The 16,415-nt window shown below is 30.2% G+C and overlaps 1 protein-coding gene across 1 annotated transcript; it reads right to left on the reverse strand.

The window, feature by feature from the left end:
* Positions 1–7,743: 7,743 nt before the first annotated feature.
* LOC147802446 (uncharacterized) lies at positions 7,744–9,708 on the reverse strand. Its single transcript, XM_087152697.1, has one exon. It carries the CDS (start codon positions 9,706–9,708, stop codon positions 7,744–7,746), a length of 1,965 nt encoding a protein of 654 aa, XP_087008823.1.
* Between the last annotated feature and the right edge of the window lie 6,707 nt (positions 9,709–16,415).

Genomic DNA, 16,415 nt, shown 5'->3' on the forward strand with positions numbered 1-16,415 from the left:
TTTTTGGTCTGTTACAATCGTACCCTGTTACTATTGACCCCAATCTCCCCTACTGTGTGCGAAATGAAACTAGGTTCACCAAATTGAATTTCGACTTAAGGATCGAAATTTCACCAGTATAATGAGGGGATTCAGATCCAACCTTAAGCGTTTTTGGGGTTAAGATTTAAAAAATATGTTATTTCTCTTCATTTAAATATACTATATTATAAATTATGTTATTTAAGAAGGCATAAAAACGCACATATTCCGAATGAACTTATCTTTTTAGGATTGTTTTGGATTTTTGACAGAAACAATGTTAGGGGGTTTACTATAGTTTCAATATGGTTGCAAAATAGTCTCAACAGTTTAAGCAGCAGTGTTTGAGTCCCTCAGTATTTAGTTCAATTTTTATAATTTTATTCGTATCTCTAAATTATTTAAGCGACTCAAAAGTGTTTGTAATACAAGTGTTTTAAATGATTTTTCTAAAGATAATTCCATAAAAAGTTTTTTAGAAAATATTTGTTCGTTTTATTATTTAATTTGAAATAGTGAATTAGTTTCCTAAATTTCTAAATTTTTTATCATAACTCAAAACTATTTAAGCAAATCAATAGAGTTTATAATACAAATTTTTATACGACTTATTCCAAGATAGTTACATAAAAAGATAGTTTTTTTTTAAAAAAAATATTCATTAGTTTTATTATTTAACTTGAAATCGTGAATTAATTTGTTTAATTTCTACAATTATTATCATATCTCAAAACCTTTTATCAAATCAAAAGTGTTCATAATGCAAGTTTTTTAAATGGCTTATCCAAAGATAGTAGTTACATACTTTTTTTAAAAAAATTATTTATTAGTCTTATTATTTAGTTTAAAATCCTCGATAGTTTTTTTTACTTGGCCTGACAACACAATGGCACAACTGTTTAAATAATGCAATTTTAAATGAAAAAAAAATCGTACATTTGAAATCTATCATTTGAATAGTTATTAAGACGTAAACATTTTTCATTGCTCAGAAACTTGTTCACTAAAAGTATGTTATTTATAATTCTGTAATTCATACACTTAAAATGTTTCGGTTATTATAAAATTAAATAACAAAACTAATTTTAAAATATTGTAAAAGATGCAATGATAGATAGATAAAAGATACATGTATTTGATTTTTACAGTTGTGTTTAGAATTTTTTAGATTTTCTTAAACTGTTCTAGAATTTGACGAAGTACGCAAAACGTTAAATTAAAATTTTGAGGGTTTTATGAATCAAAAATCATCAAAGTAAGCAATGTTCATACAAGAAAAAGCGTTTTTTAGTATGATTCATTAACTTAAAATATCTAATGTATTCATTAGTTAGCAATATTAAGGTCAAATTAAATGCGTTTTAATTTTTCAACAAATCATGTAAGTAACAATTTAACGTCTTTTTTTCATTCATTCGCAATGAAAATTGTTTCATTCAATGTGGTGGAGAAAAAGAAATCGTTCAGTATTTGTTTTAGGTAGTAATTTCATATTTGATAATATAAATAGCATATTTTCAAAAAAAAAAAAAACAAATTACTGGTCAAATATAACATAACATGATACTTTATATTTAAATATTTCTTTATTTTTAAGCAATTAAGACATGTTTTTTTTTATTCGTGTTCTTTTTCCTAACGATATATAAAAGAATGGATTTTTACCTTTATTTTATAATTTTATTTTATAACCGTCGTTGAACAGCCGACCCAGTTTTTGGATTTACGACTACTAATGTTCAAATCCACAGCCTTGTAATTTTGAACCCGATCCAGAAGACAAGTAAACTCCTGGATCAAGTATTGGTAGAAATTTGCCTTCGTGGTGGACATTTTAATGGAACTAGCCCGCTTGTAGAGGAAGACCAGGAGATCCTCCCACGGTTTGTCTGACGGCAAGGGGACTCTAACACATGATCCGTCTACCACTGAGGATATTTTACGTAAGCACTGTGGTCGGTGCAAGCCGGATGCGGATTCGTATCAACCAGACATCGCAGAGATTCGAACCCGGTTCACGTCATTGGAAAGCAAACGCTCTATTCCCTGAGCCATCGAGGTTCATAAAGAATGGATTAAGGAAAAGCCTAATGCACAATGCGAGTTATTAGTGACGTGACGATCATTAATAATGGAATATTTCTGTAGCCTTTTCATGCCAACTACCATTGACGAGACGCCAAGGGGTATTTGCACTTTGAAGAAAAAAAATAAGTAGTGGTTTCCGAATGGGCTGCGAGTGATGCTTTTTTAGTTGTTCGCATGATATGATATTTGTTTAGCTTGTCGAGTGCCACTTCCAGGTTGTTGCCAAAATTTGGCGACTTTTTGGCGTAGGTACTAATGCGGAAATCTTTACGTTAATGATTGTCATTTAAAAAAAAGTAATTATTGAATTAATCTGGAAATCAACAACGCAGAGATGTGTGAGCCACTGTCTTGTTCGTCTTGGACGGTATTCTCTAAACTGTTTTTTTCACGATTAAGGAGCATTTTCAAGTCTACAATTACCCAGTATTTCTCGCACTCACGTTCGTTTGCGCTAACATATAACTGGCCGATATACATTTTATCCGTATTCCTTACGCTGATTTTCCATAAATTTAAATGATATAGTCCAGCATACACTTGCAAATAAAAAAAGATCAAACATTGTATCGGGATTACTTTTTTTTTCTTTAAATTTAAATAAATAAAAAAAAATTTAAATCATATTTAAAATTATTTAACCCTGTAACCACAGAAACCAAACCAAATATCATGAATTGACTGTCTAATCACGGTTCGCCAGTCTCAACTTATAAAGTTAGCAAAATTGATAGAAAATAAGCATATATATGGTGATATATGGCCGTACTTTTACTTTCGTTACTTGTACCGCCGGTACAAGTAAAAAGTACGTACTTTTACTTGTACTTCGTTACTTTTTTAGGGAAAAAGTACAAGTATTTGTAACGGAAATGTCGAATCAAATCGTTACTTTTTTTAAAACTCGGCAAACTTTCTAAAAAAAATAAAAAAAATTAAATTTAAAAAAAATGCTAATGTTTTATAAAATTAATGTGCAATATATATGCATTCACAGCTAACTTCGTGTTTAAATACGTTGATCTCCATTGGAGCGCTTATTCAGCGTGGCTGAGCACGTTCTGAGAAATTCTCGCAGCAGACACAGTGACACCACTTTCGAATTGTAATTATTTTGCAAAATGAATAAAAATATTACTTAGCAAGTTATTTTCATTCATTTTCGAGTTTTATGCATTTATTTAATACATTTTAAATAAAAAATGCTGGGTTTTGTTATTACGTTTTTCAATTTTCTTTTTGAACTCACTAATAATAAATTTTTGTCTTAATACATATTTTACTAAATACATTTTTACCCAGTACATTTTTTACTAAAATTATGTTTACGCCCGACCTTGTCAAACAACGCGCAGTCAAATCTCTAAGAACTTCAGAGCTATTTGTGCTATTGAAAACTATTAATATTACTATTTTAACTCTTGAAAATTCGAAGATATTAATTTAGCCGCTGATACTAAAATTCGTTTACAAATTTTAATTATTCCGTTAGGCAGAAATGTTCGGAAAATGAATTTTCTCGCATAACTTATGTAAAACTGCAGACTGTTCTATTTCAACTTATACTGCACATTCAATTATTTTTTACTAGCTCAACGATCACAAAGCTATCTGAAACCCCGTGTTTGCTTTGTTTATGATTGTGCTTTTAAAACGCGTTTCTATAGAGTAAAACAATTTTAAATCAATGGTAATTTAAATAAATAAAAGTAATGAACTAAAAATTAAAATCAATAAATAAAATTTCTTTTTCGTGCAAAGCCATAAAAAGTTTGATATTAAAGTTATATTTGATTTCAAAATTATATTATACTATTATATTATAAAATTATATTATAATATTCTTCCGAATTTAAAAATAAACTAATGTCCATAACTTTCAAAATTAAAAATAATTGAATAAATAACAACACTTTTGCAAAAACATTAAAGAACATAAGAATATTATTCAATAATATTTTAGGTTACTTTGAATTTTCGATTTCCTAGAAATGTATTTTTAAATCATTACTTTTTTTGTTTAGTACTTGTACTTTTACTTGTACTTTTTACTCGTTACTTTTTAAAATAAGAACTTTTTACTTTTTACTCGTTACTTTTTTTAAAAGTACTTGTACTTTTACTCGTTACTTTTCAAAAGTAACGTTGCCATATATGTATATAATTGACTATGAGTTTCGACCCAATCGGATTAACATTGGGAGAGTCTTTTAGATGAAAATCAAGTGAAAGTTCATTGCAATTTAAAAGTTTGCATAAAAGATACGCGTTTTCAAAGCGTTCAATACGATGTACAAATTCCGCTATTTAATAAATAGTACCATGTGCCGGTTGACAGTAAAATACATATGCGAATTTATCCTTTAGATATTTTCAAAATGTAGCTCATAAGAATAAATAAATTCGCTTTTCACATAAAATATAGTAGCATGCGAACACTATAGAATATACAAACATATAGTTTTACTACCAAAAAAGCTGTCATTCGAACTTTGAAACACGATAAAACAAAGTAGAGAAAAAAATTCAATATTTTGAAAATTTTCAATACTGTGATAAAGTCTACATTTCAGAAACAAATACCATACCTTGGTATTTGTTTCTGAGATGAATAAGTTATGAGAAAAATGTTTGTTTATTCAAGAGACGAAAACACTTTGTTTATGCTGGTCATTTATGAGTACAAGAAACGCCAAACACTTCAAAATCGGGGGAAAAATCAATCGCGAGATGAATATGGAAGAATTTTAGAGTTTTAAGGCTTGTGTTCGGTGATTTCTTTGGATGAAATTGGTTTAGATATAAAAAAATGGCATAGCATGCATTTTGAAATAATAAAAAAACATGAATCCGAAGAAGAAAACTGTCTGTACTTCTTTGTACTCACAATATATAAAACAATTTTTTTAAAAAATTGTATTATGCTGCATCGGTTTTAAAAGATTATGGTAAGTTACAAATGACATGATTTGAAATTTTATTATACTTAAATACTTTGTTACTTTTTTATACACTTAAATAATATTAATCGACGAGCGATGAGTTATTCATGGAAGAGTTAGATTTCTTTCCAATAGTGACGTCATTCCAATAGTGATATTTGAACTACATAATAGCTCAAAATGCAAAATGTCTCATTAGTTATAAAGAAATCCGTATGCGATTTCTCATTATATTACACTTAACGTTTCAATATATATATATATATATATATATATATATATATATATATATATATATATATATATATATATATATATATATATATATATATATACATATATATATACATATATATATATATATATATATATATAATATATATATATATATATATATATATATATATATATATATATATATATATATATATATATATATATATATATATATATATATATAAATATATATATACATATATATATATATATATATATAAATATATATATATATATATATATATATATATATATATATATATATATATATATATATATATATATATATATATATATACACATAGATAGATAGATATAGATATTTATATACATATTATTAAATTACCTTGAACAATATGCTTGAATAACTATTTATAAAATGAAGCTACAAATAATAATGTAATTTTCGAATTATTTATAATAATATTACTTATTATAATTATTTCATATTTCATCTTAAAACTGGCGTTGGGCACCCGTGAAATAGTCAATTCTGAGTTAACAATTATCAGTACTCCACAACTTAGCCTTGTAATTTGTACCCAATCCAAAACTCAATAGAAGAAAATGCCTGGATGAAGAATTGTTAAACTAGACTTTATAGATTACTTTTTGGCTTAACTAACCCGCAATTGGGTAACACGGTATAAATTCTGTACTCTAAAGAAACTTGGATACCCAAATAAACATGACTCCAGAGAAACGAACACTACGTTTATTTCATATGGACAGCACAAGAGGGAAATAAAAATATAACAAATATGAGAAAGTAAATAATTGGCACAGCGCCATCTATTGATATTAATTTTAAACATAAATTTTAGATATAATTTAACACTCCCCACCATGCATCCATTTATTGGATGCATTAAATATTTATTGCACTTCTAGATTATACAGTCTTTCAATAGGTCTTTTAACAACATTGTTTTCCAATTGAATCTCATATGATCTAATTTTTCCATCTCTACCTGTAAACAAACTTTTTATCCTTCCTAACTTCCAATTATGGCGCTTAACATTATCTTCTCTCACGAGAACAACATCATCAACTTTATAAGTATTCACATTTTTTGATTGTTTAGAAAACATAACAGATCTTAACTCTAATAAATATTCCTTAAAAAATCTTTTCCAAAAATGATCCAACAATAGTAATCTATATTTCCACTTTTTAGTTAATTTCACTTTATTTGACATTAAATTCAGATTATTTGGAGAAGGTAAAGTAGTTAAACGTGACCCAACAGTAAAATGTGAAGGAGTTAAGGGGTCAGGCTTATGTAAATCATTGTAAACATAAGTTAATGGTCTGGACAGAGCCGGATTAACCTATAGGCACACTAGGCACGTGCCTAGGGCCTACGAAATTCAGGGGCCTACGAAAAACTTGGGAGAAAAAAATTTGTTGACAAAAATAATTTAGCTTTAAAAAACAACAAGTGTATTTTGCACAAAATTATGAAGATACAAATAAAAATATAATATTTTTCGGTAATAAATTATTTTGCAGAATCTTATGATCAAATATATTACTTTTTTGCGATTTTTGGATTCAACGAAATCTTGTATTATGCTGTCGAATTCCAAACTACGCAAAATGTCGTATTCAATAGACATAAGTGCGAGCGATGCCAAACGATCTTGATTCATTGTTGAACGCAAATAATTTTTTATCAATTTTAATCTGGAGAAAGATCTTTCTCCTTCTGCATTTGATCCAAGAATCGACAAATATATTCTTAATGCAATATGAACGTTAGGAAAAGTATTCACAAGTTTATCTTTAATTTGAGCCTTCAACATTTCTTGTGCAGATTTATGTTCATATAAATTTGAAAATAGTAAAAATTCATCTACAAAGTTTTTCTCTAAATCGGATGAGTAAATTTTCACCAAATTTTGCGCTTTTAGTTTAATCTCAGATTCTGACAAATTTTTGTGTAATTTCCTTGTAATTCGGGTTCGATAAAACATCGATTAATAACACTTTTTGGTCGATCCAGAAAACTGGGAAATTCAGACATCCGGGATAGCGATGGTCCCGAGCATCCCAGATAATTGGTTCTCTACTGTATAAATATTTCTTGTAATTAATTTCACTATCAATTTCACTGTTTTCTTTGCTGGTTTGTTGTTGTATTGTTGACGTGAAGTGTTTACATAGTTATCGATCGAACTAATCATAATGGTATTATCGATATCAACTGCAATATCGGCAGCATGTCGGTATTGCAGATAAAGTTCAATAAACAAATTCGTAAATTAAAATCCATATTAATAAAAATGTAAAAAAAAAAAATATGCAAGAAAATTTTAGCATATATTTTCAAAAGAGTGGGGGAAGGAGGGGAGGGTCCAAAAACGGCTATGCCTAGGGCCTACGAAAGGTATAATCCGGCTCTGTGCCTAGGGCCTACGAAAGGTATAATCCGGCTCTGGGTCTGGAGTTAATAACCGATTCCACCTCAGTTAATACAGTAATTAATTCTTCATAACAAAGAGAAGTTTTACCCAAAACTTTTTTTAAGCAATTTTTAACAGATCGAACAAGCCTTTCCCAAAAGCCTCCCCACCATGGGGCACCTTCTACAATGAATTTCCATTCTAATTGATGTTTCTCTAAGAAGTTACGCACTTCTTCATTTTTACACATTTTATACAGATATTTAAGTTCTTTATCGGCAGACTTAAAAGTTTTAGCATTATCAGAGTATATAACTTTACTAATACCCCTACGAGCAAAAAATCGTCTTAATGATAGCAAAAAACATTCAGTGCTTAAATTAGATATTAATTCTAAATGAATATTACGAGTAACAGCACATGTAAATAAACTTATATACACTTTAGTATTATCTTTTAAATACAATGGTCCTGCAAAATCAATACCTGTAATCTCAAATGGTTGAGATTTCTCTACTCTATCAATAGGTAAAGGTGAAATAATTTCTTTACCCCCTTTAGCGGTAAATTTTTTACAAATTCTACAATTATACAAAATAGATTTAACAAACTGTCTGCCTTTTAAAATCCAAAACTTACTTCTTACCTGAATTAAAGTTTCATTAACACCATTATGTAATACTTCTTCATGACAATCATAAACAATTAATTTTGCAAAATAATCATTAGAAAGAACAATTGGACATTTTTCATACACATCTAAAGATGAATTAATTAATCTAGTTTTCACTCTTAGAATACCTTTATCATCTAGCATGAGATTAACATTAGCTAATTTACAATTTTTATCTACACTTTTATTTTGTTTAAGATTTTGGATTTCTGAATTAAAACTCTGTGCTTGGGACATTTTAATCCAGTATTCCCAAGATTTTTCAGTTTCCAGTACAGAAATCGGACCTGTGCACTTTTGCTTTGCCTTCAGAATATTAATAAATCTGAAAACGTAGGATGTCACACGCACTAATTTTCGAATTTTACTGAACTTTGAAATGCACAAAATAGGTTGAATTTCACAATTTTTTACAACAGGTGGTGTCATATCACATCTTTCTTCATCGCAAGAAGAAAGTAATGCGATTTCAGAAGAATTTTTATCAGGCCAGTTTTCTTCTGATTCGGATAACCAAGAAGGAACATAGGCCCACACACTGTCACACACTAAATCTTTGATTTTTACACCACGGGTTATCTTGTCAGCCGGATTATCACTGCCTGGACAGTGGTACCACATTTCTGGAGATGTACTTTTTTTTATTTCACTGACACGATTTTTCACAAAAGTTTTCCAACGATATGCTGATCCTCTAATCCAGTTGAGCACAATTGAGCTGTCAGTCCATAGACGAGCTTTTGCATCAGGAAATTGCTCCTGCACAACTTTCAACAATCGCACTCCAATAACTGCAGCCATGAGCTCCAACCGAGGCAAAGTCATTTTCAAAGGAGCTACCTTTCCTTTGGCTATAACAAACGCTGTTCGAATTTCACTAGAAACGGTGAATCTCAAGTAGATAACAGTTCCATATGCAGTTTGCGAAGAATCACAAAATACATGTATTTCTAAACTCTGTGGAGTCTCTCTCGATCGAAAATACCAACGTGGTATATTGACTTCACATAATCCTTGTAGTTGGTTGTTCCAGCAGTTCCAATTAGCTTTTATTTCTTCTGGCACCGGTTGATCCCAATCAATGCCATCTAGCCAGAGTTTTTGAAACATAATTTTTGCTTGAATGGAAAATGGCGACAGGTAGCCCAAGGGGTCAAACAATCTCGATGATATCTGAAGAATAGTTCTTTTGGTCAGTTTCTTCTCTGAAGGAGTATCCACAACATCATCTGGTGAGAATGTAAAACAATCATCTGTTGAAGAGTATTTCAGTCCAAGCACCTTTGATGTAGCTTCAGGCATATTTAATTTTAAAGTTTTACTTTAGGGAAAAATTCTTTCTTTAATTCTTCCGAGTTAGTGTTCCATTTGGTTAAATTCATCGATGCTTCCTTCATAATTGTTTTGGCTTCATGATAGACTTGGCGAGCCTCGTCTTCTGAGTCTACTCCAGAGATGAAATCATCGACATATAAGGAATTGTCTAGTAGTTGAACTGTCTTAGGATAAATATCTTGAAATTTCTTCAGATGATGCTTAATACATGCAGCAAACAAAAATGGACTTGGTTTGGCTCCAAAAATTAGTCTACAAAATCGGTACACTGCAATTTTAGGATTTTGTAAATCCGACTCATCATCAAGCCAAAGAAAACGCATGGCATCTCTGTCCTCTTGAGAAATAGAAATTTGATGAAATGCCTTCTCTATATCCGACGTCATAATTATTCGATATTTTCTAAAGTTCAGGAGAATTTTTAGTAAATCCGGTAAAAAGTTCGGTCCATCTAAAAGGCAGTCATTGAGAGAAAGTTCCTCTTTTTCTTTTGATGAAGCATCATACACAATCCTTAATTTTGTAGTTGAGTGTTCAGGCCTTATCACTGCGTGATGAGGAATATAGTATATTATGTCACTACATTTTGAATCATCACCAATTTTTTCAATTATTTTTTCCTTTAATTGCCTTTGAATAACTTCTTTATATTCTTCAAATAATTCTAAGTTCTTTCTAAATGTTTGCAACAATTTGAAAAAACGAAATTTTGCATTTTTATAATTATCTTTAAGTTTTATTTTTTCCTCCTTCCACGGTATTTAATTTCATATCTCTTTTCCTTCTGAGTGATTGATGAAGAAAATAATTCCAAAGCTTTTTCTGTTTCTTTTTCTTCGCAGATATTTTTTATTCCAATTGATTCGGTTTCCCAAGACATTTTCAAGGACTCGTTTATACTTATATTTTCTTCCAGGGTCAGATTAGTCATAACATTCGTCAATTCATTACAGTCTGAGGAGGGAAATTTCCCTTGCACACACCATCCAAAAATAGTTTCAAGTGCAACCGCAGAATAATTTATTCTTTTAATTCGATCATTACTAATAGACCACAATATGTCGGCGCCAAACAAAATCGAAACATTTTCACCCTTAAATCTAGAATCACTCCACTTAGGCTCTAATAACGTTATTCCAAGGCTCTTCAGTTTATTTTTTATTTGATTACTTGGCATTTTTATGTTCGCTGATGTAACTTCGATGAAATCAAAAGTGATACTTTTCTCAGGGTCATTAATATTTCTTAAAGTTAATTCTACAATTTTGTTTTTATATTTTTTCGGGTGATTTTCACCAAATGTATGAATTTGCATTTCTTTTTCTCCTTTTACTTTCAAATTTAATTTTCTGGATAATTCTTTAGTAATAACCGAAATTTGAGAACCTCCGTCAATTAAACATCTTACAAAACAATGATTTTGAGGTCCTTCTGCTATAGCATTTACAGTTTGTAAAACTATATTAGATCCAAATTTAGATGAAGAATTTTGACTTACTTCTAATGGTTTTGGCTCCTTCTCTTCTTCTTTGTCATTCAAGTCCGATTTTAAACAAATTGATTCATGATGTTTTCCTCTGCATTTTTTAGACGAAAATTAGTTTCTGCATTCAATGATCTGTTTACCACTGATGAGTTTTTTACGTCAGCACTGTCATTAATTTTTTTACAGCTGTAGTTGAACATCCGACCCAATTTTGGGTTTACGACTACTAATGTCCAACTACGTAGTCTTGTAATTTTTAACCCAATCCAGAAGGCAAGAGAACTGTGGGGTCAAGTATTTAGAGATATTTGCCTTCGTCGAGCACTTTTCGATGGAACTAACCCCGCATTTGCGTTACATGGAGAAGAAGACCACGAAAACCTCCCCCAGTTAGCCCGACGGGGAAAGACTAACCCATATTTCATCTACCTCGGCGAATATTTCGGTTCAGGACTGTGGTCGGTGCAAGCCGGATGAGGAATCCGTTTCGACCAGCCATCGGTGGGATTCGAACCCGGTTCACTTCATTGGAAAGCGAGCTATCTATTCCTTGAGCCTTAATTGCTGCTATTAAAATTATTGAATTACTGATAATGAGGCACTAAAATTAGTTGTAATAAAATATTTTTTTTAAAAGATAAGTAATTCCATAGCAATAAATCATCCACTTATGTGGTTATATAGGCTGAGAACCAAATTACAGTAAGTAAAAACCACAGTAGTAAAAACCACAGGACAAAAACCATGGCACTGGGCTAAAAATATTAGGCAGAAAAATCACATGGAAGATCCATTTTCCTCAAATAAAATTCTGGATTTTTTTTTTTTTTTTTTTTTTTGTCTTTAGCATAAACTTATTGTTTTTGTTTACTTACAGATCAACACTACGAAATCATACATATCTGAAAGCCATATACCGTAAATAGATTAAGTTAAAATAACTTAATTCTTAAAAAAAAAATTTATTACTTGTTATCCTTTCCGGTGACTTTATGTTATTAGATTAGGCAAACACATTTTTAAAAGTTCATCGGATTGAAAAAAAATATTATTTATACTGATTTGTCAACTATATTGATTTGTCAACAATTACCAAAATCAGGAAATTTTGTTTATCCCTTTCGGGAGTTCATATAAAAACTATAAGAACAGTATTGATATTAGGTAACAAAATTATGATTATATTATTTATTTGGTACCTATTAAAACAGTACCTATTACCACAATTTTATTAGTGCCCATTAAGTCTGTAAAGCATCATTTACGGTAATAGTAGTATCCGAATTTTTACGATTCTCCTAAACGATTCAATGCTTTTTCACTGTTAATTTTACTTTTTAGTACATATTTTACTTTTTATTTTACTTTTACTTTACTTTTTAGTTTAATTTTATTTTAGTTTATTATACTTTTAAGAATATTTTTAATTTTAATTCAATTTGAATTGATTTTGAATTACCAATTTTAATAAAAACGCATTTAAAAAGCGTAGCTATAATAAAAATAAACACGTTATTTTAGATGACTTTTTAAATAAAAAATTAATGACGTAGTAAACTTGTACAACAAACCTTTCGCATTGATCATTGAGCTTAACTGACATAACGAATCGAATACAATAATAGATTGATTTCGTACTACGTCCATAGTAAATGTTTGTTTTGATTTTTGGGTCGAAGTTAACACGCTGAATGCCATGAGAGTTACCGGTGACCGACAATGTGTTTTTTGTAGAGTCACGGGAGTCACCGGTGACCGGTGAAGCCAAGATTATTAGAAACACATAATTCGAGTAAATTTCTTTTGCTTTTAATTTTTTTATTTTATCATTGTTACTAAAATGGTTTAAAGAAATTAAAGCAATGCATACTGAGAAAATTATTTTGGCCCGATGGCCAAGCCATGTAAAATTATCTTGGCATTCAACGTGTTAAAATTATATTCTACTACGTCAGTGTTTCCCGAAGTGTGGTAAGCGTACCCTCAGTGGTACGGGAACAATTTCGTAAGCGTTCTTATGCGAAACATCTTGTAAGAAATGAATATTACAAAAAATTTTATTTAGAAACAAACCTAGCCATGAAAATTTACGATTAAGTATTTTTATTGGCTATTTTTTGCAGAGTTAACAGTTAATAATTAGTGGTGTCAACAGTCAATTGTGATTTTTAACTTTTGTGCAATTCTTTTATAATAAAAAAATGCATTCCTCTTTTTATTAGCGTTACGTTATTGCGTAGCATTGCGTTATTGTTTTTAACTTACAGAGTTTTGATACTTTTTCACGGGCGCAGGCGCATTTCACTGGAACTGACGCATGTGCGGAAGAAGTGCGCGTGTGCAATTACTTGAAATCTTACAAATGGCAGCGTATGGAAGCTAACTTAAATTTGCGAAATCTCCCTAATATTTTAAAAGAGCGAACAATAAACTTCTTTTTTTAATTAAAATAAAGTTATTAAATGAAGTTAAGCTACCAAAAATCACTGTTATCATTCAAAATATTCAAAGAAATAGAATCGTCTATGGACTAATTTGAAACATTGGTTAAAGCTCAACCTAGGTAAAAAAGAATCATTTTTCAAACATCTCTGCCGACCTATCTAGTTCAAATTTTTGAGCGATTTTCGAGATTGGAGGTTTAAAATTCCAATCAATCGATTTCAATTCTGAACTTCTTATATTTTGTTTTATAACCGGCCTTTAGCAGTCAACCCACTTCTGAGTTTACGACTATAATTGTTCAACTCCATAACTTTGTAACCCTCAACTCCATAACTCCTGGATCAATCACAGCTTTGGTGGATGACTTGTTTGATAGAACTAATCCTCATTTGTGTTACATGGGGAGAAAAATAGTTAGCCTCCTGCGATTAGCCCGACGGCAAAGGAATTCAAACCCGTGATCCGTCTATCACTGAGAATATTTCACTTCAGCACTGTGGGAGCAGAATTAGTATCAACTAGCTGCCTCTAGAGTTCGAACCTGGGTTACCTCATTAGGAGGCCCAGGCTCTATTGGCTCTATTCTCTAAGTTACCGCTGCTTAATTAGACCATATCATGTGGCTGTGATTCGTATGGTTGTGCATGGTGTGTAAACATATCAGACTTAAGGCTTTGGTTTAATACCGCAATGAATCATCACCTGAGTTACGTCATGTGTGTGGGAGCCTGATTGGCAAATCAAAGCGTGACGTCGTTCTCGAGTTTCCAATTGAATAGATTTTGTTTTGGATGTAGAAACCTGTTTATCGTCAAAAAACAAAACAAAAATAAAGTGAGTTGGAGCAGAACTCGTTATATTCCCTAGTAAATAAATTAAGATGTTCAAGGTGTGTTTATCCCGTTTTCCCTCTCTTACGCGATTATCCCGTCTTCACCTCCGTTAACATGAATTTTTTTATATTACCCAATGGAAAACTGGGTCTTGTTTTGGGTTTTATGGCGTGCGCACTTCACTTGGACGACATCACACTTTTCAACTGTGTTCAAGAGTAATAATAAACAGAGCGCATGCGTCGTCACTCCATGCGTTGCTATGGCGACCGCTGCAGTATAATAATTTTTTTAGATTTTTTTTTTACCAGCTGTTATTCTTAATGTATAATAGTTTAATAACATATTAAAGTATTTTTATGTTCTTTTCATTATTATCTTATAACTACTGTCTTGATGATGATTTTAATTTTTTATTTCATTTATACTCTCATGATTTTCTAGCCGAAGATATCATTCACGGTATGATCTTGAGAATAACTCTCTGTGGCGTCTTAGCATCCAAAAGACATTGTTTAATGCTGTAACCCGTCGTCCAAAATGCGTTAGTAAATAATATTGAAAACATAATCCTAACACCTTTAACGCGGGAAACTTTTTTTTAAACCAAAAACAAATTTTAACAGAAAAATTTTAAATATTGATAATTTTGCTTTATTGAGAAGACTAAGATGAAATGACTGTATTAAAAAAAGATTTTTATCTCGTGATTTTTGAACTTTAAAGAAAAGTTATTTTTGTTATTCTGTTGTAGTTATAGTCGATTTGTATCTTTAAGGAGAAGAAAATTTAAAATCTACTATAAAAAGAAACTATGAGAAAGAAAGTAAATTTCTTAGCTAAATGCAAATATAATTGATCATCAGTTTAAAATAAGAAGACAAAGAAAAACTTGAATCCCAAGAAAGTGGCTTAAATCCCTTTTATTTTGTTAGAATAAAATCAAAAGACATGCTTACAAAAAAAAAAGAAGAAAAAACAGAAATACACGGCAGCGAGTCATCTTATTGCTATTCTTACAATAACTAAACTAATAAAGGTCTCTGCTGAGATATTTAAACTAACATTTGTCAAATAAGATTCATGGAACAAATGAGTTTAACTGAAGAATTCTTTTCATTATTTTATTTCTGAAAGATTCAAAGAAACGTACTTTTAATTAAAATCAGGGAATGCATTGTTTTTGTGTGTTATTTTAATCGCATTAAGAAATTCAAGTAATAAAAGTATGTTAACTTTAAACAAATAGATTTAGATATAAAAATAGAAAGGGTGATTTTATTACTATGAAATCATTTGATTACACAAGGTGGCTTCATAAATTTATTTAACTATTATAAATGTTGTGTTGTGGCGTGAAATAATGTAGGTACATTTATAGTTTTAACACGACAAGAAAAATATAACGTCGTTATCTCAAAAAACAAATTCATCATCAATCTTTTAAATGAGGTCATTGCATCAATCATTGAAATACCGACTTCTTTCCGAACATTTAATACAGAGATAGCCAAGCTTTTTCAAGCTCAGTGCCACTTTTAAAAGTGAAAAAATAAATCATGCCACTATCAAATTTCCCAACTTCATTAAAGATATTGAATTGGTAACTAAATTTTTGTCTTTTTTTTGTGTATAGTATGCGTTCCAGTAAATGTTTTCGATTATTTAAAAGAGATGTTTGTTCCAATGAAATCTGTGTTTTGTTTTCTTATTTTACGCTTATTTATATTTTCAGTTAGTTAAAATGAAACTTCAAGTTGAGAAAAAGGAACATTTTTAGCATCTCCTTCGTTTTGCTTCAAGCCAAAGGCTCTTAGTTTGCATATAAGCTGCTCGTAACATTTGTGCTATGCATGCAGAATGTGTCATACCTGAAAGAATGACTCGTGATTGGTTTACCAAGTTTAAAA

The sequence above is a fragment of the Parasteatoda tepidariorum genome, chromosome 10 (assembly GCF_982258835.1).
Source record: "Parasteatoda tepidariorum strain Cologne lab strain chromosome 10, Ptep-v5.0, whole genome shotgun sequence".
Taxonomy (NCBI): domain Eukaryota; kingdom Metazoa; phylum Arthropoda; class Arachnida; order Araneae; family Theridiidae; genus Parasteatoda; species Parasteatoda tepidariorum.

Coding starts and splice junctions, on each gene's coding strand:
- LOC147802446 (XM_087152697.1), bottom strand. CDS start 9,708: ATGCCTGAAGCTACATCAAAGGTGCTTGGACTGAAATACTCTTCAACA.